Source organism: Fonsecaea erecta (genome assembly GCF_001651985.1).
Source record: "Fonsecaea erecta strain CBS 125763 chromosome Unknown Scaff3, whole genome shotgun sequence".
Classification (NCBI taxonomy): Eukaryota; Fungi; Ascomycota; class Eurotiomycetes; order Chaetothyriales; family Herpotrichiellaceae; genus Fonsecaea; species Fonsecaea erecta.
In genome coordinates this window covers 2,366,003-2,391,769 of record NW_017387246.1, presented here as the reverse complement: position 1 = coordinate 2,391,769, position 25,767 = coordinate 2,366,003, and the positions used below count along the sequence as shown (strand labels likewise).

The 25,767-nt window shown below is 51.6% G+C and overlaps 9 protein-coding genes across 9 annotated transcripts; 3 read left to right on the top strand and 6 right to left on the bottom strand.

The window, feature by feature from the left end:
• Positions 1–1,313: 1,313 nt before the first annotated feature.
• Positions 1,314–3,362, bottom strand: AYL99_04113 (hypothetical protein; the record flags this gene model as incomplete). Its single annotated transcript, XM_018835627.1, has 1 exon — positions 1,314–3,362. One exon carries the CDS (start codon positions 3,360–3,362, stop codon positions 1,314–1,316), a length of 2,049 nt encoding a protein of 682 aa, XP_018695277.1.
• Positions 3,363–4,711: 1,349 nt separating this feature from the next.
• On the bottom strand, positions 4,712–6,708 carry AYL99_04112 (hypothetical protein; the record flags this gene model as incomplete). Its single annotated transcript, XM_018835626.1, has 7 exons — positions 4,712–5,135; positions 5,190–5,352; positions 5,418–5,589; positions 5,656–5,815; positions 5,869–5,945; positions 6,003–6,541; positions 6,600–6,708. The coding sequence occupies 7 exons, from the start codon at positions 6,706–6,708 to the stop codon at positions 4,712–4,714; spliced, it is 1,644 nt and encodes a 547-aa protein (XP_018695276.1).
• A 1,457-nt stretch (positions 6,709–8,165) lies between these two features.
• AYL99_04111 (hypothetical protein) lies at positions 8,166–10,711 on the bottom strand (the record flags this gene model as incomplete). The annotated part of the gene is made up of 3 exons (XM_018835625.1): positions 8,166–8,473; positions 8,521–8,772; positions 8,824–10,711. 3 exons carry the CDS (start codon positions 10,709–10,711, stop codon positions 8,166–8,168), a joined length of 2,448 nt encoding a protein of 815 aa, XP_018695275.1.
• A 1,132-nt stretch (positions 10,712–11,843) lies between these two features.
• AYL99_04110 (hypothetical protein) lies at positions 11,844–13,681 on the bottom strand (the record flags this gene model as incomplete). The annotated part of the gene is made up of 2 exons (XM_018835624.1): positions 11,844–13,357; positions 13,414–13,681. 2 exons carry the CDS (start codon positions 13,679–13,681, stop codon positions 11,844–11,846), a joined length of 1,782 nt encoding a protein of 593 aa, XP_018695274.1.
• A 1,597-nt stretch (positions 13,682–15,278) lies between these two features.
• Positions 15,279–16,452, top strand: AYL99_04109 (hypothetical protein; the record flags this gene model as incomplete). The annotated part of the gene is made up of 3 exons (XM_018835623.1): positions 15,279–15,440; positions 15,490–15,877; positions 15,926–16,452. 3 exons carry the CDS (start codon positions 15,279–15,281, stop codon positions 16,450–16,452), a joined length of 1,077 nt encoding a protein of 358 aa, XP_018695273.1.
• Positions 16,453–17,853: 1,401 nt separating this feature from the next.
• Positions 17,854–19,891, top strand: AYL99_04108 (hypothetical protein; the record flags this gene model as incomplete). Its single annotated transcript, XM_018835622.1, has 9 exons — positions 17,854–17,977; positions 18,046–18,060; positions 18,116–18,261; positions 18,323–18,442; positions 18,496–18,656; positions 18,775–19,022; positions 19,073–19,363; positions 19,426–19,552; positions 19,612–19,891. 9 exons carry the CDS (start codon positions 17,854–17,856, stop codon positions 19,889–19,891), a joined length of 1,512 nt encoding a protein of 503 aa, XP_018695272.1.
• Positions 19,892–20,058: 167 nt separating this feature from the next.
• Positions 20,059–20,739, bottom strand: AYL99_04107 (hypothetical protein; the record flags this gene model as incomplete). Its single annotated transcript, XM_018835621.1, has 1 exon — positions 20,059–20,739. One exon carries the CDS (start codon positions 20,737–20,739, stop codon positions 20,059–20,061), a length of 681 nt encoding a protein of 226 aa, XP_018695271.1.
• A 1,960-nt stretch (positions 20,740–22,699) lies between these two features.
• On the bottom strand, positions 22,700–23,581 carry AYL99_04106 (hypothetical protein; the record flags this gene model as incomplete). Its single annotated transcript, XM_018835620.1, has 1 exon — positions 22,700–23,581. The coding sequence occupies one exon, from the start codon at positions 23,579–23,581 to the stop codon at positions 22,700–22,702; it is 882 nt and encodes a 293-aa protein (XP_018695270.1).
• A 725-nt stretch (positions 23,582–24,306) lies between these two features.
• Positions 24,307–25,200, top strand: AYL99_04105 (hypothetical protein; the record flags this gene model as incomplete). Its single annotated transcript, XM_018835619.1, has 4 exons — positions 24,307–24,322; positions 24,389–24,478; positions 24,667–24,875; positions 24,922–25,200. The coding sequence occupies 4 exons, from the start codon at positions 24,307–24,309 to the stop codon at positions 25,198–25,200; spliced, it is 594 nt and encodes a 197-aa protein (XP_018695269.1).
• Between the last annotated feature and the right edge of the window lie 567 nt (positions 25,201–25,767).

Below are 25,767 nucleotides of genomic sequence, written 5' to 3'. Positions count from 1 at the left end.
GAAAGGCAGGAAAATGACTTCAAGTTCTGCAGATCATGCGTGAATGAAAGGGGGGGATCCATGCCGGTACCAACCAGTACACACACAAGACTGCTAATAGTCAATGCTGATCGAGTCGGGTTCGTTGTCTTTTTGGCCCCTTTTGCCCACAATATTATCCATTGTCATGGTTGCATTTCAAAGCCTCACTGCGGAGCAATTCTATAAAACTAGCCCCCGATGTCTGCTAGACTCTCATCTATCTAGCCTGGTGGGCATCGTGGGGGACCTCCTGCAGGTAGGTAGGACTAGGTCAAATGTTGAGTTGGCTCATACTATCATTATGTGTCTATGCACCATAATGTAATGTACGAGGCAGGGGGGCCCTATTAACTTAATCGTACGAATCGTAATAGTCCATGGAATAATTCTAATTAGCCAGCTGGCGCCGGGCGGACAGTCAGCCGGCCGAACGGACATTTCGAGCGGGATGCCGCCGCCGCCGTCGCCGACCTCCGGCGCTGGAGCAGAGAATGAGACGAAGACCGAGCAGAAGGACCGGGGGCCCCGGGGGTTTGGAGAGAGGGCATGTGTCCGGTCGGGCCTAGCGGAACTGTTTGTTCACATATGCCGACGGCTACTGATTGACTTTCTGGTCTGTACCCTACCACTCACCACCCATTCGAGACGGGCGATCAGGGCTCCGATGCTGTACAAAGTTACGCTTCGTACATACAGTAAGTACATAGCGCCCCTGAGCGGTCAGCCTCACTAGCCTTGTCAGGCCCGGAACACGCACGCCGTGCGAGGAGGCGATTACTATACTTATGATATCTAGTCGCTTGACAGTTAGCTAAATGTGGTGCATCGAGCACATATATGTACTCGTGAATGTGAACGGATGGGATGCGACAAGACTCTTGTGTGAGCTGGAGTCTCAAGGCTCCAGGCCATTCCATCCAGAGTCCGTTTGTCGGCGGGGGAAATGCTTGGAGGTAAACTGAGAATGCTTACTTGCTACAGCGTAACTCCAGCGCACTGAAGATGGCGGTTGTCAACTTATCAAGGAAATCTGAAAGGCGGGTCAGTAGTGGAGAGCTCACGAGAAAGTGTGAGCACTGGTTGCTTTACTGCCTATTAATTATGGATATCTGCATTTATTGCTAACAGTCGGCGTCCAGGACCAGAGTCCGGGGTTCCTGCGAATACTGAGCCCAACCTGGAGAATGTTGCAATCCTCCAGTGGTATAGAAAGAATGAATGATCAAGGGCAAGTTGGGCCCTGCTGGTGAACCCACACCCACTGTTTCCCAACAACTCCAGCCCTGGCAGGTCTAGCTGTGCATCCCGTTCACCCCATTCGCCTGCCCATTCACGTCGGCAGGCTTCCAATAAGTATACACCTTCGCTTCCCAGTGCATCAAGGGCTCATTGCCGACCCACTCCGCCGGCACGGCCCGATTCTGCGTGATCTCTCTCCAGTCACTGCGGTTTCTGTCGGGCCAATTCGGGACGTAATACTGAGGTCCCGGAGTGTCTTGATCAGTGAAGTTGGCAACGACAACCACTGGATTGGTCGTTCCGCGCACCCAAGCTATAATCTTCCCGCCACGGCTCTCATCGACATGGATGAACGATGTGTCGTCCAGGCCAAGAGCTGGGCAGTTTTTGCGTAGATCTACGAGCGTGGCAACGTAATTGAAGACTCGGGTTCGCCAATCGTCACTCTTGCGCTCGTAGTTGACGGGATCGGATTGTTTCTGGGAAATATCGAGGTCCATCTGGTCACAAAACTCTTCGCCAGCGAAGATCATAGGAATTCCAACGGCCGTGAGAAAGCATGCGAAAGCCAGCTTAGCACGTCGTTCGATATCATAGACCTTGCAGTTGGACAGGAAGTTGTACAGTCTTTCTTTTCGATCACCCTCGACATCGTGCGAAGTGATGTAGTTGACGGCTTGGGCTCCATCCGTGTACCCGTCCAAGGTGCAGTTGATCATCTTCCTGACTGTCCACTGGAAGTTGTCACCGTCGGCCGCTTCTCCAATGATTGCCGCACGAAGGCGTCCTTGGAAAGGTTCGTTCCACAGTGCGTTAAGGGTGCCCGAGGTGAGGAGATCTTTAGGCACGCTGAGCTCTTCTCCAATCACGATAAACTTGTCGGTCGTGCCGCCCCTCGCCTGGTGCAGCTTCCATGCATAATCCTTGTAGTACTTGATGAAATCGTAGTTGGCCACATTATTGATACTGTCCAGTCTGAAGCCAGAAACGCCGAAGTTGGTCAGCCAGTGATGGAGGTGGCCCCTATGAAAAGACCACGACGGTGGATGCTGCCAGGTCGCTTGACCTGTCTGGGGATCATACGTTTGCTGAGGCTCCGTGGTACTAGGTACATACCGCCAGAGACTGCCCCCATACGAGTTCCGCGGTCCTTGGTTGTGGGACGTGTAGCTGTCCGAGTTGTTGGGCTCCGCGAATTTCTGCAACGGGTCGGTTGTGTTTCCAGGATTGAGCGCGACAAGATGGAACTGCATGAAAGCCGCATAGACGTAGGGGTCGTGGCCAAAAGCCATGACCGTATCTAGAATAAGTCTCGTGGTAGGAGTGATGGTTTGAATGAGCTCAATGAGGCTTGCAGTCGACCCAAGGTCAGCGTCCGGGGCGAAGTAATGAGCAGTTGAGTATCCCCACTGATCCAAATACTTGGAGTCTGCGATGGGCAAGAGTTCCAGGGCATTGATTCCAAGATCAGCCACAATAGACTCATTCTGAACGGCAGGGATGCTACTGAATTTGAGACCAGGACTGTCTTTGTCGAATAAAGCTTGAACATCGGCAAAAGTCCCTCGATCGACTTGCTTTCCTTTGGGGCCGGACTTCGCCCACGATGCTGGTAGCTCGTAGATGACCATATGGTTGTTGGCAGGAACTTGAGGTTGGACAGGAGCAGGGATGGGAGTCAATTCTGTCCCATCAATATCGCACGGCCAGAGCTTGCCATCACGGAACTTGATGACTGCTGGAGGCTGCATAGAATCGTCCCTTACTTGATCACCGAATTGCCTGTAGTCCACGGTGTATGCCAAGGGATCGGTGATAGTGATCTTGCCCGAGCCCGTCTGGGTAGGGAAGGTGTTGTCCACCTCGAACCAGTAGTGATAGACCTTACCATTCTCCAATGGTAGTGTCCTAGCATTAGGAGAGACTTCCCAGAGACCATTCTGTGTGTGTGACAGGTCGACCTTGAACAAAACCGCCACAGCGCCCGGGCTTGGCGTGGTTTTGAAAACGCCGAGAATCAATCTCGGCGTAGACTGGCTGGCTGGGTTCCAGAGGACGAAGCGCTCCTTGCGGCGTTCAAGCAGATCGAATGTGGTCGCCATGATGGACTCTGCTCAAGGAATGAAACGAGGAGAAGAGACACGCCCGGCTGGTTCGTGCCTTTATTTGAACAATAAATTGACATGAGCTTTAGGAGCTTGGGCCAGCATGGTCTGTTCCGGAAGAGGCTGGCGGCTGAAGTTCAGCTGGGGGCTTAAGCGGCCTCCTGGAGCTCTGGAACAATGCAGGGTGCTGTAGGTGCCTGCTTGAAGCTATGGATGAGATGTCAGAGAAAGATTCTGGGAGGTGCAACGAACACAACGAACTCGTGAATTTGCGGTCTGGACCTCGTGTGTGCAGGAGAGCACAGCTTGCGAAGGCGCAGCCACTCGTGCTTGCTGCAGTCGAAGCGAGACAATGGTCGCCCGATTCGGCAGGAGCTCCTCCGGAGCTGAGTATCATTACCTCCGCCCCAACCAATGAACGTTCGATAATCCTTGTATCAACAGCACCTGAACAAAACATGCATACACGGATGGCAAACCAGCCAGCCATGATTGTCAGCGATGATCACGACTGTTGCCGGAAATGGCAGCAAGTCGATCACGGCCGCTACGAGTGTTACTAGCCAGCCAATGAGGGCTTCTTCCTATCGTCAAACCTGATCAGTTTCACCTTGACTTCGAATTCTCAGCCTGACGAGATCTGGTAGAACCAGCATTATTCATTATTGTAACTTCAAGTCTGCGCTTAGGCTGGCTCAGGGGTAAGTTCTTCGCAAACCTCGCAGTCACAATTTTGAGCCTCACGCACGGTACCACTAGCACTTTGTACCACCGGCAAAGACATTCAAAGGGCGAACGAGAGATGAAGTAGCCACTTCGTCATCCTCATTCCGTTCGTACAGCCACAAACCACAAGGAGCCTCTTGAGTTTTCGGGAAACTTTACATTGGTAAATGTATGGTTCCAAGCTTTCTGCCCGTGTAACGACTTCTTCGAAGGCTGATCTTAGGCTGATCAGATCAGGACGAGGACCTTTACCTGACAATGCGTATGGCAGCCTTGACAAAGAGCTGGCCCTGATAATCTAAGAAGATGGGAAGTACTGCCGTCGTCTCAATGGAATCGTTATGGTATTCGAGTGCGGCTTTGTTTACTATGTGGCCCTTGATTGTCTACCTTGAAACGCATCACGAAATTTTCCGAATATGGCTAGTCTCTCAATTCCCGAGCCTGATAATTGCCATTTGCCTAGCCCTTTGATCCCAGTTGGGTAAGTAATCACGTGATTTATTTACCGGAAGTTTTGAAACAGACGAAGCTCGATAGGAATTGCTAATCACCAGCCAGTACTCCTACTAGTAGTAGGAGTAGATTTCGGACTCATCTTACACCAGCTATAGTACATATTAGAATGCAGTCAAGCTCTCACTGCGTCTAGACTTCCGGTCTTCCGTTGGCTTGCGTCTTGAAAACACATTCCTCTCCCATCCGTCCAATGGACTGACTTCGACTTCTCTGACAAGCTCGTACTTGCCGATGCGCGGAAACAGGACAGCCCAGATGAGCCAATAGACTCCTCCAGCAGCAATGATCCCCATGCCGACTACACAGTGCAGGTAGTATGGAAGATCCTTGTACACGTTTTGTCCTTCGCTAGGTGGCACGAATGGAGCTGCGACGAGGTAAAGGTTGCTGAGAAAGAAAACCAGGGTCACAGGCCATGTTGCGCGGAGGGGCGGCGACCATTCCCAGCGATGGGGGTTGACGTAGAGATACAAAAGTCCCGCGGCGACAAAGGCATTAACAATAGACAGGGGATACGAAATAACGCTGTAGATATAATCAGCTTTAATTGAGTAGTTAGTAGGGGAAGACAGGACATACTTCAGGATGAAGTTGTATGCATCTCCAGGAGGAGGTGCAAGCATGATGATCACCGAGACACACCAGTGCTCGAAGAGACCAGCCAGAGGTGCGTTGAACGGCTTGTTGCTTGCCCACAACCGGGAGAACGGGAGGATTCCCTCACGCCCGAGTTCTTGGACCACTATTTTACCAGGCTGTTAGCTTTTATTTGCAAAGATGCCGGTAGAGAGGGAGAGGGCCACGTACAGCGACCTTGAGAGAAAATGACGCTGAGGACATTCCCAAAGGCGGATAGTGCAACAAACACGGAAAGTGCCCGTTCTGCTCGTTTTCCAAAGACATTACGAAAGAAGGATGCCGCAAGAATGCGGCCGGAAGATATGATCTCTTCTTTGGGAACGGCAGCAAAGTAAGCAATCTGTACATTAGTATCCAGTGTTAGCCAGACGCCTCGCAAAGACATGTGTCAGGGTCGTCACCGTACGTTGACGAGCATGTAAATGATCGACACAAATATGATTGCCGCTGGTGCCGCGATCTTGAGGGTGCGAACTGGATTCTTCGTTTCACTGAGGGCGTAATTCGCATTCGAATATCCGATATAAGACCAGATGACATTGTACAAGGCGGTGACGACGCCATACCTAGTATAAAAAGTCAGCAGATGACTTCCGTTGATGATGGATGTAACACCTACGCGCTGCCTGTAGTTCCTTCGAATGCATTGTCAAAGTTGTGGGGCTTCGGTATCTTGAGAGCACCACCAAGAGCAGCCTGAACGACAATGTCAGCTTCCAATTGCGAGAGCTACTCTCACCGACTTCAACTTACCCATCCAGACACGACGATGAGCAACACAATGATCAGCTTGATGATGCCAAGGAGGTTCTGCAGCCTCAATCCCCACTTGAGCGCACATCCATGAATGAGAAATGCGGCAGTGATGCAGGCCAGCCCAACTCCTCGCTGGTTCCACCTGGTGACTTCCACCTCAGCAGCATGGAGAATGTACTCCCCGAAAATGACCGAGTTGGACCCGGCCCATCCAAGGAGGACGACATATCCCGTGTAGAATCCTGTTGCGAGGTATTTGGGATGTCGATAGACAAACTCCAAGTAATTCTTCTCGCCTCCATTCTTTGGGATGGCAGTGCCAAACTCCAGGTAGACTGCCATACCGCACATAGCGATGATCATGCCAGCAACCCAGATGAAGAGGCTAAGGCCGACGCTGCCGGACAGCGAGAATATCGTGCTCGGGGTTGCGAAGATGCCGGTTCCGACCATACGGTTGAAGATGAGGAAAAAGGCGCTGATGACACCGATCTGACGCTTTGTCTCCGTCAGGGTGTGAACAAGGTCAGAGGAATCTAGAGGTCCGTCAGTACAAGGTCGTGCCACCATGGCATTTACGGCGTGGCTATCTACCATTTCTGCTCTCTGCTTCGACGTCTACCGACGTTTTTTCCTTTGCAGTTTGAGAACCGGGAGCCGCAACTGTGCGCTTGGGCAAGTAGGAATGAAGCCTGCTCAACATCGCTGAGGTATGAATTTCTGATGTCACTATCAATTTGTTCTGAGGACCCTAGATTTGAGAATAGTAGGAATCAGGCGGGTGTTCAGCATCTGCTCGATGCTTGAGTATATTTATCAATCCCATCGGAGGTCGCCTTTGATTCAACATGCTCACAATGTCTGAGCGTAGATTCAACCCGACGGGTCTCGTCATCTTTGACGTCGCATTGACAAGAAAATTTTGATGCTAGACTTGGGGTTGAGAGGAAACGCGGTGGTCTCCATTAACCTTCCACACATGTAGGTGGTGTTATGTGTCTTGCGAAGGAGCCAATGACTGCCCCAATGATCCGCAATTAGCTACACCGCGGGTGTGGGAGGCAGCTTCGGTGGCCAGGAAATGCGATCGCGCCATTCTTGGTGGAAATTCGTTTCGCGTGGAAGAGAGAAATTACGATTCAAGGTTGCGGTTATTGAGTAAGAGAAACATGAGATGTCAAGGCTGAGAATATTCCGAGCGGATAGGATCGGCTCTTTCCAAGGGTAGCGACCCACTGTGAGCCACCTCAAGGGACATCTGCGCAGGAAGACAAGGCAGAGGGGATCCAGCGAGCGATTGCGTGATTGGGAGGAAAAATGATGGATTAAAGGAAAGGAAAATGCCTCCCACCACAGCGTCCTTTCATTTCCATCCTTACCTGGTGGCTGTGTAGACTCGCCTCCGTCTACCTAGGCACCGACTAGCTTTTGCTCGAACGAAAAATGGTGCATGCCTTGTTGTTGTTGTCGATTACGAACGAAAGAAGTGTACGAGAAGTTGACGGCAAGTCGTTGAAGTTTGGCGCAACTGCCAAGCCTTTCAAATGACGTCGAGGCTCTCATCCCACGCTAGACCATATGCGGGTGACTGTCAGAAAACCTCAGCCTCGCCACCACAGGTGTGGCTCCTTAACATGGAGTCAGTCGTTCAACTACCTCGCACCTTACCTTTGTGGCGCTCAAATTCATCGTGTGATTCTACAATAATCAATGAGATATGTCACAAATACTCGGCAGTGGCTCATATCGAGTGCAAGCCGGTCGAATGTGATACACGTAGTGGCCGACGTCCATTCAATACCCTCCGCTGCTCGGCCTGCAGTATACTAGCACCGTCACTCCAAGGGGATCTCGAAACTCCACCTCGTGTGTTTGCAAACCGACGAAGCCAACAACCGAAACAAGATGTCTCGGTCCTTCACTGGCTGGAAAAGGTGGCGGGTGGTCCGGTAAAGCAAGGATGAGAACCGCTTACAAGGCTTATGTTCGCAATCGACCCTCATTTTGTTTCGACAGACACGGGTCATCACAGACCACCTCAAGGCTGGGGTTGGGTTATCACTACGTGCCTACCACCACGCGTGAACAGTACTTCAGCTGTGGCCACAGCCGCACTTCGGCGAAATTTGTGCCTCCGGAATACCTATCAACCAACGTCTCCTACTCGAAGAGATTTGCCTGCGAATGTTTCTTGACCTTCTTTACCTTGCGTGGTGGCGTGAAGTCAAGTGGCCTTTCCTCCCAAGGATCCAGGACACCCTTGCTGCTTTCCTGGTGTGCGAGTGGTGTGGTGGGACTGTCCCCCGTGAAAATGAATCCCTTTGTGTGAGTAGGACTTTGTGTAGGAGTACTTTCGCCCTTCGCGACAACCTCATTCTCGCTGGTTTCGACATTTTGCTGGTCTTCCACAGTAGCCTCTGTTCGGTTCTGGTTATTCTTGTCGCTGTCTTCATCCGGAGCCTTCTGCACTATGGTACTCAGCATCCCGCGTGGTGTCTCATGTACATGGCCTCACCTGAAATATTGTGTCGATCGAAGCGACGAAGTTGACTGAGACCGCTGCTGAGCGTTCTCACCCTCTGCTCTAACCGTTCACGCTCGACCCGGGACCCTTCATCTTCCTCGGCAATTGCCTTTACAGTCTCATCAGACAGTAGTGACACAACTCGCGGGCAGAAAATGACCGCTAGGGTCTCTAACAGACATTTTTCGACACCGAGGACGCTGAAATCGTCCACGAATTTCTTTCGCGCAACCTTTGTACCAGCTCGTCAGTGAGTGTATCGGGGTAGCAAAACGGATAATAAATCGCCAGTACTCGCCTTGTAGTAAGCCAGCATGCAGTCGATTGCCTCGGAGGCTGCGAAGAGTTCCATATTTGCTTCTGTCTGAGTTCCAAGCGCGGCGATCAACGCGTTCATTTTAAAGATGAATTTCATTGGCAACGATTCGGTCCCAGTGGGGTACTCTTTTCCAAAGAATTCCATCAGCCTTTCCCTGATGTATCTGCGGAGGTGTTCTTCACGCGCTTGTTGGACGCTTTCTGTGAAGTAGTGATTATAAGTTATCGGATGCCCCGATTGCTGAGGCTTCAGGAGCTCCGCCGTCTTGACGCGTACCTCTTCTTCGATCTTTTCAAGACGAGGATTGATCAGGTGTTCCAGAAGACCTCTCAGGCTCTTTTCGTCCAGAACCTCCTGCAGCATTGGCGTTATCGCCTTCCGGATGTCGCCAAGAAGGTCATCGATGCACCCGGTCACGATCGATTCCCATGGCTTACTCTGGAGATAGAATAGATCACCTATGATAAGAGGGTTGTAGGTTCCCGGCAACTCTCTTCCTCGACTTCGACGCATTCGTTGTTGGACTTCATCGACAAAGTCAGAGCGGTAAATCTGGTTTCCTTCGCCGTCGATATCCCCCTCGTCATCAATAATATCTCTTTGCATTCCCGTCTTGGAAATCGTCTCTGCAAAATCGGATAGACGGTTCTGGACAACAGCACGCAGTCTCTTCTCATAGCCTTCATCGTCCATAGGGTCTCCGAAGAACGAGCTGGAGTAGATTCCATTTATGGCATGATCAACGAGGTTAGTGAACCGGTCACTGCTTTCCAGGAGATATCGGCGTTGCTCGGTCAATGTCTGTCGTGCTTTCCCCAACTTTTGTAACCCGGACTCTGCATCTTTGTACGATTGTTGAACTTCAGCAATGAGCCCCGGTAGCTGTGATATAATGTGGTCCATCAGGACACTGCTCAGCCTCGGTCTCAAGGAATCGATACCAACCCGCGACCGTGGCATTTTGGCCCATATTCCCTTGGATAGAAATTTGGCCTCGGACTCGTCGCGTTGTTGGAGAGAAAAATGTTGCTCTTTATGCTCCCTATTTTTGAGGACGTGCCATCCGAGCCGGAACCTGAGCCGAGTGTTCATCGCCAGATCATAGAAAGATCTCTCCATATCAGAATCTTCGGGCAGAGTGTCTGGCTTTGTGATGATGCCCATGGTTCGATTTCCGAGCGGGTCGACTTCGCGTGTGAATGCTGTGACCTTTTGTAACGGAATCTCACTTTTCGCCGAGATGACTGCTAGGATGACACTGCGTTCTTTCTGTATATAGGACAAGACTAACGACTCTACGAAGTGAACTCTCTTCGCGGTCTGAGACTCGTCCGGCGCATGGTAAAGACCTGGAAGGTCAACTAAGGTCAAATGAGGCTGTTTTGGCCCTGAAACCTCCACGCGCAGGACGTCTTTGGAAAAGAGATGGTCATCCTGACCGACTCCGATGTGTTTTTCCGCCTGCCTCACGATACTCGCAAATTGTCCAAGCTCGACGGTCGATGCCTTGAACCCTCGGATGCGGTCTTGCTCGGCTGCGGGCCGCTCTTCATCAGCATGGATGGAGGCTCTGACGCCCACGTTTGGCGAACGCCTCAGAATGAGCTCGGTAGCGAAACGAGTGCAGATGTTATCCTTGGCCGGGAAAGATAAGCCTGAGATGGCCTCCAACACGGAACTTTTGCCGGACGACTGGTCACCGCACACGATGAGCTGTGGAAGGCTGACATATCTGCCGATGCCTTCCGACCGTACTTGGTCAATGCCATTGAGCATCTCTTCATGGGGCTTCGATTGGAGCTGTATCAGAGGCGCCGAGGGGTCGTCACTGTCGTTGAAAGGGTTATCGTCTTTGCCTGCCATTGTTGGCCCTCCAGCCCCGTGGAGTGGCCTCAAATCTCGGGAAAAGAGTGAAATATGCTTTCAATACTCCCTGCCACGTGTGAGAGGTGACTAGGCATGAGGTCTTGAACCTCTCGATAGACTATTCATCGATATAAATCGCAATCATTGATGGATGCGTCGGAAGAAGTGGTTTCTAGACTGCCGATTGCCCCTCAGCGTGCGTAGACCCTGGGACCAGGTTGACGAACTGAGGAGCGACACGTCGATATCTTCCCTAGCCGACAGTTCTGCCAGCCAGACCAGGTGCATACGAGCAGGGCGCCCCAAGAAATAGCAGGAGTCACAACCGGTGTGCCTCTTCAGGTCCAATAAAGACCCTCAGTAAGACCCTCATTATGCAGGCTGTGGGTTGAGTGCAAGGTCCGGCATTGGCTGGATGTACTGGTGACTGGAATTTTCAACTCTCCTGATGGATTCGACGGCTAGAACACGGGCTCTGGCCACCTTTTCCAGGATACAGCCCGAGCCAATTGAAGGGGCATAGTCATTGTGATCGGTAGGCACCGGTGTAAGGCAGCCTATGGGGAACTTCAGCGACTTGTCCGTTGTTCCAGCTACCCACCAGGAGTGGCTTCTGCGGACATTGCAGAAGTCCAGTAGCCAACAGGGAATCCACCGTATGTTGAGGCTCGGTGTGCAGCTTGAGAAGGGACATGGTTTTATTTTCAACGTTTGGCGTTCCGTTAGTCGAATATTCAAGTTTCGCGTATTCTGTCCGGCCCTGATCCACCCGGCGCTACTACCGTCGTGCTCGGCTGTGAAGTTTGCGTGGCTTGCTAACCAGTGTAAACTTGTAATTCGTATCTCCTGCCTCGAGTATTAGCTCGATAATTGACTCCCTCCACTCACCCGGTAGCGCCAGATAGTTCAAGGTGCCGTGGATACGAGTCAAATAAGCCGACGAGCAGTTGGCAGAACATGCCTTGAAATAGATTCTAGACCATATCACTCGGCCACACCTATGCAGGACCCTGAAATCTCGAGCAATCCGTGACCCTTTGCGCCATGCAGCTCTCATATACATTCCGGCACACACAAAAAACACACACACATACACACATATACAGTCTCCCAGCGGGCTACCTCGCCACTATGCGTTGGCTCCCGACTTCACAGGGTGCAGAGCCATCATAGGTGCCCAAATCTTGCCTCCATCTTCGCGCAGCATCGAGGGTATATTCGTCGCATCATGATTCATCCACTGTTTGAATGTTCTTCCCGGGTAGCCGGGCACCCACCACCACGTCCCACCATTAAACAACTCGTATACGCCGTTAGGATCGTACATTGCTTTTCCAAATGCAAGGCCGTTGTTCTCCCGAGCGTTCTCGGCGGGCGAACCGCCATTGAACAGCTGTTCCAATTCCTGAATACTCACTTCCCGTCGTGCCTGAGGATGGTGGTACCAAGGATGAGGTGGGAAGACGACTTTGAGACCGTGGTACAGCGCAAATGACACAGCAGTCGCCTCTGACGACAAAGACAAACCTTGATGGACCTGAGCGTGATGCATCGCGTTGAGCAGGTTCCACGAGTATCTCCCCATGGCCACGGGGCTATAGAAGCGGGGGGTGTCTTCTCCCTCCTGGAACCCATGGATCCAACCCTTGAATGGCCAATACTTGGTCGTCCTCACATCCGCTAGAGCGTTCGTGAGAATTAAATCGGCATCATCTCCAACACCCCAGTCGAAATTGTCCTCACGAGGATCGGCAACGGGCGGTTGAGGCCCGACGGGATGTTTGACATCAGGGATCTGAACGGGTCCCCAAACACCACGACCGCCCAAGCTTTCGTTGATGACTGCCCTGAACTCTTCGTAAGATCCATGGATGTGCGGCATATAGTAATATGAAGACCGTTCGACTGATTGTTTGCGTGGCTCTTTCCTCGCAAACCTTGCCATTGCGTCCAACCACTGCCCGGAATTGCCCGTGAACTTCATGTCCATCTCAAGCTGCCAGTAGTGGTCAAAGCCAGGGAAGAGCTGTGCAAACAGTTGGAGAGGCTGGTAGACTTGGAAGAAGGCCGAATGTTCGGGGATTCGAGGATACCATGACTCGAGCAAGTTGAGGTCGAATAGAACGGCGATGCTTCGAAATTCCTCCGGCACCAAATCTTGTAAGGCCGCGTCATAGCTCTGTGAATCATGGAATATCTGTCTGGTCCCATTTTCGTCCTTGACATCCACCAAGAGAAAGACAGCATTGTCCGCGTTCGACTCCAGCCCAGCCTCGACGATCAGTGACCGCACATGGTACAAGTCTAACGAGGTGTAGTTGTAACCCTCCCAACTACGAAGTACAATCGCCGACCGACCTGTGGAATATGTCCTTGCTTTTAATTCCTGAAAGCCAGTCTTCGTAGGCAAGCGAAACCTTCTCGCCGTGGAAATGTTGTCGGGGCTGCGGAAACGGTCTAGGTTTGTAGCGAGACAGTCATTCTGCAACTCCGCCCATTTTACTGAGCTCCACAGTACGCGCGTTCGCTCGTAACCGTCCGAGTCTTCATTATAGCCGTAGGCACCGTATCTCGAGTCTGGGGTGTTGAAGGTAAGTGGCAGGCCCAATGCCGCAAAAGAGCCGCCCACGGGGTCTGGGAAGGCTACGATCCTGTCAGCATGCACACCACATGTCAACGAGGAACCTGGGACTACGTACGCAAGTTTATCGGGCTCGCCCATACTCTGTCGTCGAGATTCTCCTGCACGGGCCTTCCCCTGGGACCCACGCACGGTCGTCGCCCCGCATTGGCTGGTGGCTGCGGCGAGGAAGAAGTGGGCACATCAAGGGGTGCAGTCAGGGGATCGCGTTCAATGCCAGCGCTGCGAGTAAAATCGCGATACAAGAAGACAAGGAAGCAGCACAGCCCAACGACAGCCAAGCTATGGAGCCAAAAACGTCGGACCACGCCAAACTGAATGGCCATTGCACGGCCAACCGCAGCCACGGCGGAGGGGCAGCTGTGAGACGCGACAATTACGCAAGAATTTGTCTTGATGCGCAGCTCCTCTTTTCAGCAGCAGCTTGACGCCGCCTTGTGGGTACTTCAGCCTCACCTAGCTTGTCCTCCACTCACAAGCGACGTGTTTGTCTTGCTGCTTTACAGATGTTCCCGCTATTAACTACTTAGGGCTTCGGGTATTCTCGCAAGGCTGGCGTAAACTTGCTCTCGGATGGCGCAATGCACATCTCCAGCCACAGTAGCGGGACTCCTGAATCTGACCCTTATTACGAGGTACTTGGTGCGACAGTGTACCTAGCTTCTGCTTACTGTGTGTTATTGCTTCACGCTCTCCTAAACCCAAGAACGGTGAATCAGGCGTCGCAGTCCAATTTCCTGACTGCCAATTTCGACCAGGAGAGGACACTCATGATCGCCCTGCTCAAGAGCCCACGTACCAGGAGTTGCTTCATTATTTGTGGAGTGCGGGTACTCCGATGTGAAAAGCCCATCAAGGCTCCAGGAGATTAGTGGAAGGCTGCCTCCATACCCTCTGCGCCATTGAAGCTGCGTAATTGTCGCATTCACCAGATGACCTTGCTTGACCGAACGACTCTCCATCAGTCTAGCGTTTAGTCTGCTAACCGGAGCCTTGCCTCGACCTCGCACATCAGAGCTGCACCGACCTCGCTCGTTTTCAAGTCACGCAGCTTGACCAGCTCGCCGAGGCGATGTCTTCCTCTTCTCTCTTGCCGATGCCGTAATCTCTGCTACTCATCCAGTCAATGTCACATCCCCAAGTATCGCCCTTTGCCGAGTCTCGCTCACTGACTCGTTGTGTCTACCTTCGAAGCAACTGATGCAGACAATTTCCGCCTTAGGGAGAATGTTAGGTTCCCTCGCTGCTTACTACCGAATCCGGGAATCGGTGCGCTGGTAGTCATTCCCTGCCGCTTTAAAGGGTTGAAAAGCGACAAGAACTTCCTGGAAGCCTCAGTGGTAATTCTTTGCAATTAGTGAAAGCACAAGTCCAATTATGCAAGTGTATTCTCCGAGATTTACTTGAAATCAAGGTATTCCTGCACTCCTCTTCGCGAATCTGACAAGCTTGAATGCTGTGTCGAAGCCCTAAGGGTCTGAGTTCCAGGCGCTGCGACGAAGAGCTTAGACGACCTGCTCGAACCCTTGACGAACTGCGTATGAGTTATTTGTCATGGAGTGCGGCCCGCTCATCTCGCAGCTGAGCAGAAGGGTGTATGTGATTGGACAGGACCTGACTTGTTCCTGACTAGACAGTCGAGACCATAGCCCTCCCCGCAACAATGCGTCATGTCAGCCACGAGAGATCAAGCGTATGGGCATCGTGATCCAGGTTACATTCCGACGATATGGAAGTCAAGCATCTATCGAAGACTGCCGATCGACGCCCTCCGAGGAGAAATACCAGTAGGCAAATACGGGGCAAAGTGCCCGTATCTGGCTGGTCCTGAGGCCCCCAATCCTGTCAAATAAATGACAGCTCCTCACCGGGCCTGGAGATTCTGTTCTGCTGCACGCTGCATTGTCATTGAGCTCATCCATCATGCCTGGCTACATTCATTGGGACGCTCCCGGTGTGGAGGTCGAACAGCCTGGCGAACAGGAAAGGATCAAGCAGGTGGCAGAGCAGTTCTGCAGATTCCAGATGATGAATTTCGACGAACATCACCACGCCCTCCGGGGTACTCACCTAAAAACTCATGGGGTATGTCGGTCACACCTGACTCTCCGACCTTGTTGACAAACTTCGACAGTGCGTTGCTGGTAAATTCATCGTGCACGACAACCTCCCGCCGTACCTCGCCCAGGGGATGTTTTCAAAGCCTGGCACATACGACGTCATCATGCGGTATTCTTCCCTCACGCCCAAACTTGTCCCTGACAACGTGCCTGCACCCCGCGGGATTGGCATGAAGATTTTCGGAGTCGAGGGCGAGAAGATCTGGGGCGAAGACAAGAAAACCCAGGACTGGACCTTCAACAACTATCCCATCCTCGAACTTCGCGACGCGCAAACCACGTATGAAATCGCAGACTCGCTTGAGAGAAACTGGGACAATATGCCAGGGTTTGAGAATGAGCTGAAGCAGCGCCCGGACGCCGAAGTTGCATGTCGGCCAGCCACCATACCCCCGCAGCACAGTAAGTTAGATGCTTGAATAGGTTGACTCGCCTGACAACAGTCTGCAGTGGTAGCAATGCCAGAATATTCGCAATCGGCATACCGATTTGGTGAATATGTGGCTAAGTTCGGCTTGTTCCCGTCGGGCGAAGAGCAGAAGAAGCTGGAAAATACCTACATCAAGGACACGGATCCCAAGAACATTATCTCGCAAGAGCTTCGTAAGTTTCACCTGGACAACAAGGTGACGTACTCGTTCTGCGCGCAGCTTCTTCAGAATCTGGACGAACAACCGGTGGAGGACGTTGGCATCGAGTGGGACGAGAAGAAGTATCCGTTTGAGCAGATCGCCACCGTCGAGTTCTCGCCACAAGATAGCTGGATCCCCAAGTTTCGGGTCTGGTGGGACGACAGGATCACCGTCAACAGCTGGCATGGTCTCAAAGTCCATCGGCCGCTGGGCAGCACCAACCGTGTGAGACGGACCGTGTATGCCGAGTCTCGCAAGTTACGGTTGAAGGTGAACGGCCACGAGGACTATATCGAGCCTGCGAGTTTGCAGGAAGTGCCATGTCAGGTGACTGTGGAGACGTAGTGGAGGTTCGGAACGTTCGTTAAATACCAGACTCTGCTCTCAAGGCCGTTCATAACTCCTTATGCCGCTGATTTCCAGGTCTCTTTAACAGAGCCAAGCATCTATGTAGCCGCTCCCGTGGGTTGAACGCACGATTGTTGGATAAGCCCATAATGAGGGCTCCAGTTGGCTTGGTATACCACCCTCCCCAGCCTCCAAAAGCCTCAGCATTGCTTTCTGCATGCATAAGAGTCTTCTCTCTCTGGGACATCCCGAGCAGACTTTCGGTACATTGATCTTGATAAGGCGCAGACTTGGCGATAAAACCCTAAAAAGAATTAATTTGACGGGAGATAAAAGAAAGGGTAATTTCACCCGACGAGATTGATCCCAGGAGACCACGCAGTCTGTGCGAGAAGCCACTGTCAGTGGCCTGTGACTAACAGCGAGCGACGAAGCATGGCTGCGTGCTCTCGGAATCCAGCCTCGGCACAGAGCGCTCCGAGTCTAACCTTTCGTGGCTATAACGGCTCCACTATTCCCACGTCTCTCTCCACATGGCGGCTGGGGGCCCCACGCGGAGACTTCGCCCACGTCCATTTGTGCTGTGGACTTGTGCGGAGCCAAAGGTCGTCGGGTGTGAAGCAGCACAAAAGAAGGCCCTTATCGGCAACGTCGGGGGAAGTCCCGTTACATCTTACCTCTGTTTCCTTTTTTTGTGTTCTATTGGGTATATATATAGTCTGTCAAGTACCCACAGAATTGCTTGCCACGTCTTGGGGATCGGGATTAAAACCTTCAAGGCCGTCCACTCACCGCAAAAGGACAGAAGCACCTCCCCAACAGCCAGGGCAATCAAAGTCTGCCCAGGCAGGTACCTAAGTTTCGAGAACTCGAGATACGATCCTTGGCGAGGCTTTGCACGGGACCTAGGCTGCATTGACTTAGGGGGTCCTCGAATTATGTCGTGGTTAGCTCATCCGCTGCGGTTCCGAGATGGAAGCATAGTTTGGGGAAAGGGGATTTTTGAGTTTTCCTCATCTATTCCTCCGCGCCCCCCCAACTGTGGAATGCCTTGCGCACTTTATTTCTTTTCCACCAAGGTGAATGGTCTGTCTGCTTTTCCTTGCTGTCTGCGATGCGGGGTGCTATAGCATTTTCCCGAGGGTGTTTTCGGTTGTCGGACGTTGACACTGGTGTTCAATGAGTCAGTGACGGTCAGTTTATTGTTTTTATGGGGGAAGCTTTTCGCACGGCGATGAACACGAGATGAGCCAAGTTTGTTTTACCCTTCTTTGGAGAGACAAGCAACGCCATTTGGTCTGGGCAGTCGTGTTCTGGACGAAGTGCTGTCGTCTCAGATAGCTTAATGAGAACAAGAATTGTTGAGCACGTTGATATTGCACCCTAAGTTTCGCAATCATGCAGACCAGGGAGGTCAAGTCGAAAGACAAGTTGAACTTGTACACTATCGGCTTGCTCGCTTTTATTGGGCTCGGATCTTTGACTTTTGGTTACCCTGCTGCGGTCATAGGGACTTTACTTGGTGAGTGGCCCGCAAGAGCCTCAAGAGACTGAAGAATGATCAACGTACTAACAGCGTAAATCAATCAGGTCAACCGTCATTTTGTACAGCCTTCCCGAGCAATGTTCGACCTGTTGACCGGCTGACATAATTCGACAGTGGAATATTTTGAACTGGACACACGCCATAATGGAACAGACCTTATATCCACCATGAACGGTATTTTTCAAACAGGAGGATTTATAGGGACTCTCATTTTGCCCTGGGTAGCCGACAAATGGGGTAGGCGTTGGGCACTTGCCGTTGTGAGTGTGCAGAATCTTCGTCTACAATTCTAGAACTGTTTGCTTACCAAATATAACCCAGCCTGCCGTCCTTGTTTTCGTATCCGGAGCCGTGATGGCTGGGAGCACCAACGTCGGGGAATTTATAGTATTTCGATTCTTCAGCGGTGCTGGCTCGTGGATGTCGATCGCTGCTGCCCCGGTAAGAGGCAAAATTCCACCTCCCAGGTTCGATTAACGTCTGACACGATGTAGCTTTTGATGAGCGAACTCGTCCCCGTCAATCTGCGAGGTGGACTCGTGGAGATCCACGGGATCTTCTTCCAGATTGGCTACATGTCGTCTGGCTGGATCGGATTTGGCACCTTTTTCTGGCACAACAATGGAAACAACTGGCGCCTACCGGTGGCTGTCCAGTGTGTTTCCCCACTGCTGTTACTATGCGGCCTTCCCTTTTGCCCAGAAAGCCCAAGGTGAAACACCACCATCCAAAGTCTTCTATCGAGTCGCCATCGGACTAACAATCAACCTCAGATGGCTTGTTATGCAAAATCGAGACGAAGAGGCCAAGCGTGTGCTCGAGAAGGTGCACTCGCACTCTGACGATGGACATGATAAAGCCCATGCAGAGTTGTATCAGATCCAGAGACAGGTCGCCATCGATCGAGAGTTGAACTGCACTTGGAGACAACTGTTCCGCAAACCCTCGTACAGAAAAAGGGCTCTTCTGGCAATCGGAACTACGGCCATTGTCCAGTTTGCCGGCGTGTTGGTCATTAACAGTCTGTTGTATCTTCAACCCGGTTTTCTATTCTGCTGACAGTGACATTAGACTACGGCCCGGTCATCTACAAGCTTCTGGGCTACGGACCCGAAAAGCAGCTCCTGTTCCCAGTCATCTGGCTAACCGTCGGATTCTGCCTCTTCCTGGTTGCGCCCGGCCTGATCGATCTATTCCCCAGAAACATCCTGCTGGGCGGTGGCATCATCGGTTGCTCTGTCATGTTGAGCATCATCTCTGCTCTGATTGCCAACTTCGTCCCTTCAAACAACACCGCTGCTCTCAAGGCGACTGTTGCGTGCTTCTATCTATATCAGCCATTCTATGTTGTGGGCCTCGATGGTACTGTCCCAACAACACACCTCGTCTCTGCACGCCCTCTGAGAATTCACTGACTCTGCTAGGCACTCAATTTACTTTCCTCGGCGAGATTTTCCCAACGCATCTTCGCGCGAAAGGCGTCTGCCTTGGTAGTGCCGTGATCGCACTGATGAATATCATCTGGCTTCAGTCTGCCCCAACAGCATTAGCGTAAGTCTAACTTTTCTACCACGAGAAAATTACTAGTCCTGCTCACTGGAAGAATTTAGGAACATTGGTTGGAAATATTTCCTGGTCTTCATTATCGGTGGATTCATAGGGGGTATCTTAATCCTGCTGTACTGGCCCGACACAAGGAACATGCCCCTGGAAGAAGTTGCTGCAATCTTTGGTGACGAAGACGAGGTTGCGGTCTATCAATACGAGCTCGAGATCGACCCCACAACCCATGCCGTCAAAGATCATCACCTCGAAGGTAAAGTACGTCAGGCGCAGCAAGTCGAGGGCGAGAGGAAAGATGGTCAGGTGGAAGTGATGCCAGACACTTGAGCGGAGCGAAAAGAGACGCGTAACATCGTACCAGTCTTTCAAATCTATCTAGTACCAGTATTGACGAAGACTGACTCCCGCCATGACTCTTCCACCAGCAGTGGTATGTACAAAACAAAGGTGCTGATCGTATTCTCGGAGGCACAAGCACTTAACGAGATCATGCGTCACAACTTCTCCCTCGCCGCAATCCAAAGGCCGTTCGCTTCAGTCAAGATTTTTCCCTGCTCGTCCTCGAGAGCCCCGGTCAGGAACCACTTCCGACCTTCCCTCCTCTCGAGCCTCGCCTTCACCGCCACGGTGCAGGGGGTGATCACCGGCGCACGGTAGATGGTGGTGAGGTAGGCGGTGTACAAGTTGGAGCGCATCCCCATCATCTGTTGGCGGTGGATTTCGACGCAGATGCTCAAAGCCTCATCCATCAACGAGCAGAGCACGCCCCCGTGCGTGGTGTCTTTGAAGCCGTTCAGGTCGGAGCGCAGATCGAGCAGCCAGATAAAATCCGCCGGCGGCGGCGGGCCGTTGTCATTGGAGTTCTTCTGCTTGTTGTCATCATCTGGTCGCCCTTTGCCTGTTGGTTGCGATGGCGCCGGTTCTTCGGGGGGAGTGACATAATCTTTGCGGATCAAGGTGAGTGCGTTGGGGATGGTGCTGGGAGATCTGATGGTCTTCGCAAAGAACGTATCGACGCCTTCGGATTTGGATACCCGAGAGAAACTCACGATGGGCTTGTAGGCTGGATCGTCCACGTATTTCCTGGCCCATGTCGCTTGGAAGTGCTCGATCTCGTCTCGAGGGACAGGAGTCGACTTGATATATTGGAGAAAATCCGCGTAAGTTGGTCCCATTGTTGACCCGTTCGCTCTTGAATCTCTAGTAGCTCTGTCATATAAAGTAGATTGACTTAGCGGCATTCTACCATGCCTTCTAGGCAGAAGGGATGCGGCGAGTCGGGCAAGCATAGGTACTAATAGACTCTCAGAAATCTAACGCCAGGTGGTTGATTCAAGAACCTCGGTTGATTGTATCCATTCGGAGACGCTTAAGGCGGCGATTTCCGCTTCGCCTGCCAACTTGAAGGAGCCTCACTTTGAGCTGAGTGACTTGAAAGTTTCGAAGAATTCCTGAAACATTCCGGACCCGTAAAAGACGGTAATCTTCCTGAACGATTCGATTCTTCCTGAGGGCGCCAAGCGACTAGTTTTCTAGCGTTAGCGTTAATGTCTACATTAGTGTCTAGCGCCAAGTGCCCTGAGTGCTGTGAGCGCCTTGAGCGCCCTAAGCGCTCATAAGCTGCTAGTTGATGCAACTGAGTCGGCCTTTATAGTAGATACTCTAGTTGTGAAGGTTTTAGATATGGTCGAGTTTACGCGTCGTAGTTATATTCGTATAGCGTGGTAAACTCGCGTTGTATGAGAGAAATAAGGGTTCTTTTAGCTCCCACGACTAATTATGTTTCGTATATAAACTGCTAGACGCTGGTATTTTAGCGCATAGTTTTAGCGCGTTGGGGGCCGCGGACGTTCGTCACATTAACAAAATTTCGGGTACTAATACGTTCAGTCTTACGTGTGAGAATATATTTTACCAACCCTGCTCAGCTCAGTCGTAAGTCGGAAACGGATATATATATTGTAGGTAGTATTTATATGCCCATCGGTATTTTGTGTCAACATAGTATTGTCAAAAGCAGGTCGAAAGCGTATTAAATGCACAATACTGCTAATACATTAATTAGACCTAAAAGAATGCGAAAAGTATATCGATTACTACTATACATAAGATATAAGGGCCAGGACTGGATGGTGGTCTCGAGTGGAAGTGGTCGTAAAAGATCACGGCCAGACCACCATTTTCAGGCGCGCGTGCAGAGAGCACTCGATTGTATATGATATCATCGATAGTATAAACGGGACCAATCATTCATACTATCGTGGACTGAATAAGAAATACTAACTGATTCAAAACTTGAAACTGGAATGAAGTGATACCCAATGTGGTCGTCGAAAAGCTCCATGATCCGTGCGTGTGGGACCAGTTTCCACACAGAGCCAAAGCCCGAGCTAAGGCTGACTAAAGGCCGCTCAGCTGCTTCGATCACGATATACAGGTCGCTCCTTAAGAGGAGGCTACATCATAGCAGACGGAGTCCAGATTCTAACAGGCCTGAAGGCGGTCTGAAGCTAGTTTGGGATCGCTGTCAGGGTACAAAGTGGTGCTGATAAAGTGAGGAGCAAGATTTTGTGGATATACCAGGATTTATGAGTTTGGGGTCGATGTAAAAGCCTCACGAAAGCTTCCGAATATGGCTTAGCTGGGTCGGTGGCTGTTGAGTGCCAGAACGTTTCGCGTGGAATGACGACCAGAGATTAGTACTATTGTGGTACAGGCAAGAGAAAGTAGTACTGACAACGGAAAGCACTTAGCAGTACTACTCTCTCTGACTGATAATTCTCCTTTTCTCCTGGATCGCTGAATGTTATTTTGTTGCTGAAACAAGCGACCTATGGTTCGTGTACCGTGATTTCCACACTTTTCTATTGTGCCCCCAAGAAACCCTCGTCGGAATAGCTGAAATTCCCAGATTTCGAGAATCACGACTTCCACTGGTCCCCGATGGCTTCAAGACTAGTATTCAATCCTAACTTGAAAGATGGTTCTATTAGACCTCCTCCCACACAGCTTTGGTTTCTCAAGATGGCATGGCTGCGAGTCGTCCACGAAACTTGCGCTTCTGGCCATATCCAAACACCTGTTGTGCCATCAAATAGAAGATTGGGCAACCTATCAAAAGGAGCCAGCTGAAGGTCAGGCCCCAAGCACGGTTACACAGAACCCCCAAAAAGCGTCTGCAATGCTGGCGGAATTCACAACCCATGTATGCCACGCAGGCTCACTGGGCAAGGTCAGCACGACTTGCATAGCCGACAGCAGTAACGACACCGAAGCGAAGATGAACAGTAGGGGCGTTGCAAATTGCCGCATGTATGAAGCGGTGTCCCATTCTGTCGGATGATAATGTCGATTGCTGCCCGCTTCTTCCTTCCTTCGAGGTCGTAGTATGAGAATGAGGCAGTTGAGCCTGCTCAAGCGCAACTGGCCCATATGGTATCGACATCCAACCTCGTCGTCTTCCAACGGGCGAAAATGGGCAATGAACCGCTCCCATTGTAACCAGTCGACACTCTCCGGGACAAGTCCTTTCTGTGTTGCAAGCTTGAGATCTGAACGATGTCGAATCATGTAGCCGTACGATCTCAGAAATCCAAGCACAACCTGACGATCGAACTGCTCAGGCTGTCCGTTCAGGAACTGGGCCCAAAACCCGTGGTTGAACAAGGCCGGTGGGATCGGTTTCACAAACACATCGCTTTTGTACCACACCAAGTGCAAGGCAGGATCTTCAGAGGCAATGATGTTTCTGCGCTTGACGACGTGTTTGTGCAGTGGATCAATGTGCGCGCTGTCCATGACGGTGCAGAGCCACAGCCATGGATACATTCGATCCAGGATTTCCGTAGCCAGTTCATCTTGGAGGAATTTCGCGACGTCCTTCTGGGCCAACGGGATATTCGGCTGGTCGGGGACGTATTCTAGGGCCGCACCTGACGAAGGTGTGGTGTAAAGACTTGTATGCAACATATTATGGTCGATCGCATCTGAGACGGGAAAGGGCGGGTCGTAATGCATCGCGAAGGTCAACTTACAGAGTTGAGACGGCAGCTGGCGCTCTTTTTGTACTGCATTCCGCTGCAGGCTGCATTCGTGGCTGTACAACGACCTTCAGCCTCGTTGTGTCTCGACTGACTCTCCGCTGCATTCAAGGTTGTGCAACAAACGAATTTGATTGATCGATCGATAGAGACTAAACTGGGTGGGAACTAGATGTGCGCCGCAGTTGGCTGACAGGGCGCAGTTACTTTTCGCTTAATATAGTTGGAGCGACCACTAATGAACCTAGCGCAGTCTGGGGAACTATCCGCAGGTTGTTTCCTCCCAAAGATGGCCGAGTTGAAGTTCTGGTCTTCACGACATTCTCTGCCTCCGAACCAACATTACATACCCTATGCTACTAACCCTTTGCTAAGTCGTCTGCGGACCGACGTGTCGGCTCGTCCCAGAGCGGAACCATACCTATTCAGATCCCATCACCTCCCGATCCGAATAGTACTCCAGCCAGACTCGACTGGCTTCTGCATGGAAATACACTAGCTACAGACAGGTCCGAGGGGAGACATCTACCTTTCCATCTTCCAAAATGAGTGTGAAGCTAGAAGGGCTTTTTGCCAGTGCATTCCTCCGAGCCATGGACAAGAACCTGCCCTTTGAGCAGTAGGACTGGGAAGACGAATTTGACTGTGAGAGCCATATGGACGCAGGCGCCGCCAACTACCTCCCTCCTATTTCAGCAAAAAATGCACAAGTTGTTGTGTGAACTCCTCCCCGAATGATGTGTCTCACAGGAAGGAGGAGGAGTTACTCACCCGTGCATTCTAGGTATCGACTCGCCCAAGGGTTTTCCTGCCTCGAATGATGCCAGCTGGACCTACACGTCGCGCCGAAAGCCGCTGCCGTTCAAGGAGGCCAGTATGTGTCGAGGGGAGCGCCCAATCTACCTCAAGTACCCCATAGGAGAATGGAAAGAGACGCCATCGCGTGAAAAGAGCTGAATCAAGAGCGTAAAGGTAGGAAGACTGTCGGCACAGACCAGCAGATCTGGGAGAGTGGTCAGTCTCCTTCTTCGTGAGATAGAGGCATACTCATAGCTCACACAGCATTGATGGTGAAGGTACGCATGAAACCGGCGAACTACGACATCCAATTCAACAACTGCCAGCGCTTTGTCCGAACACTGGTGCGCAGAATCCCTGTTCGCGAAGAGAAGTCGATAATCGGCATCTGGGTCACGATCCTACGAGTATATCGGATGTTCCCGGTTTCCTTCTTCGCCACGGCCTATGAGTACAGCAAAGGCTCCATCGAGGTCTGCGGAAGGCCCTATGGGAGCTCATTCGCTCCGAATCATTCAGGATCTTCTGCCGCAAAATGGCAAGGCTCAGTTATCACAGGCCGCCTTTTTCCTCCTCACCGCGGGCCGTCTGTTCGGATTTCTGATTATGGTCAGGGAGCCGAAAGGGTGGGATGTTGTCGAAGAACGCTGGAATTACATCTGGTTGCTGCAGACGTTGGGAATCGAGAATCCCGAGCTGCGGGAGGTATACTTGCGTGGAGCGTTCGACGGCCCAAGTGGAATGAGAAATTTCGTGCATTTCTTCTCCAGGGAGCGCATGTTCCTACGAACTGCGTAGCTCTCAGTCCAGCGGAAAGAGCTGTCCGACTTCCGTGCTACTGCCCTCTGTGCTCCCAAGGCCGGCCGTTACGAAGAAGAGGGTCAGACGGTAGATTGCATCCTCTCTTCCCCAGATCTCAACACGAGAACATAGCAGAAGGGAAAGAAACCAAACAGACGCCGATGCAAAGTGGACACGACAGGGCTGGGAACCAACTGGTATGCGTGGATCTGGGGGCAAATTACCTACGGCCGCCGAGGCAGCCAAAGGGCGCTCTTGTTCGCTTGGTTCCAACGCCCCAGGCGCAGGCGAGGGAGCTGATCAACCCATCGAGCTGTCCAGCATCAAACTCCATCGGCAAGAGGGAAACACCGAAGCTGGGAAAATCATTGAAAGCGCACTCGTTGCCGGGGGAAAGGAAAGAAACAGAAAAAGCCCGAAGAAACTACTTCCAGATGACCATCGAGCTGTCACCACATGCGTGAATGCAGGCCAGGACCCTTGAGAGGAGTTGTGTCAGGTTTCGTTATCTTCAAAATGGATACAGATCACGGATCTCCATGATCGCCGTCATCATACCAACAT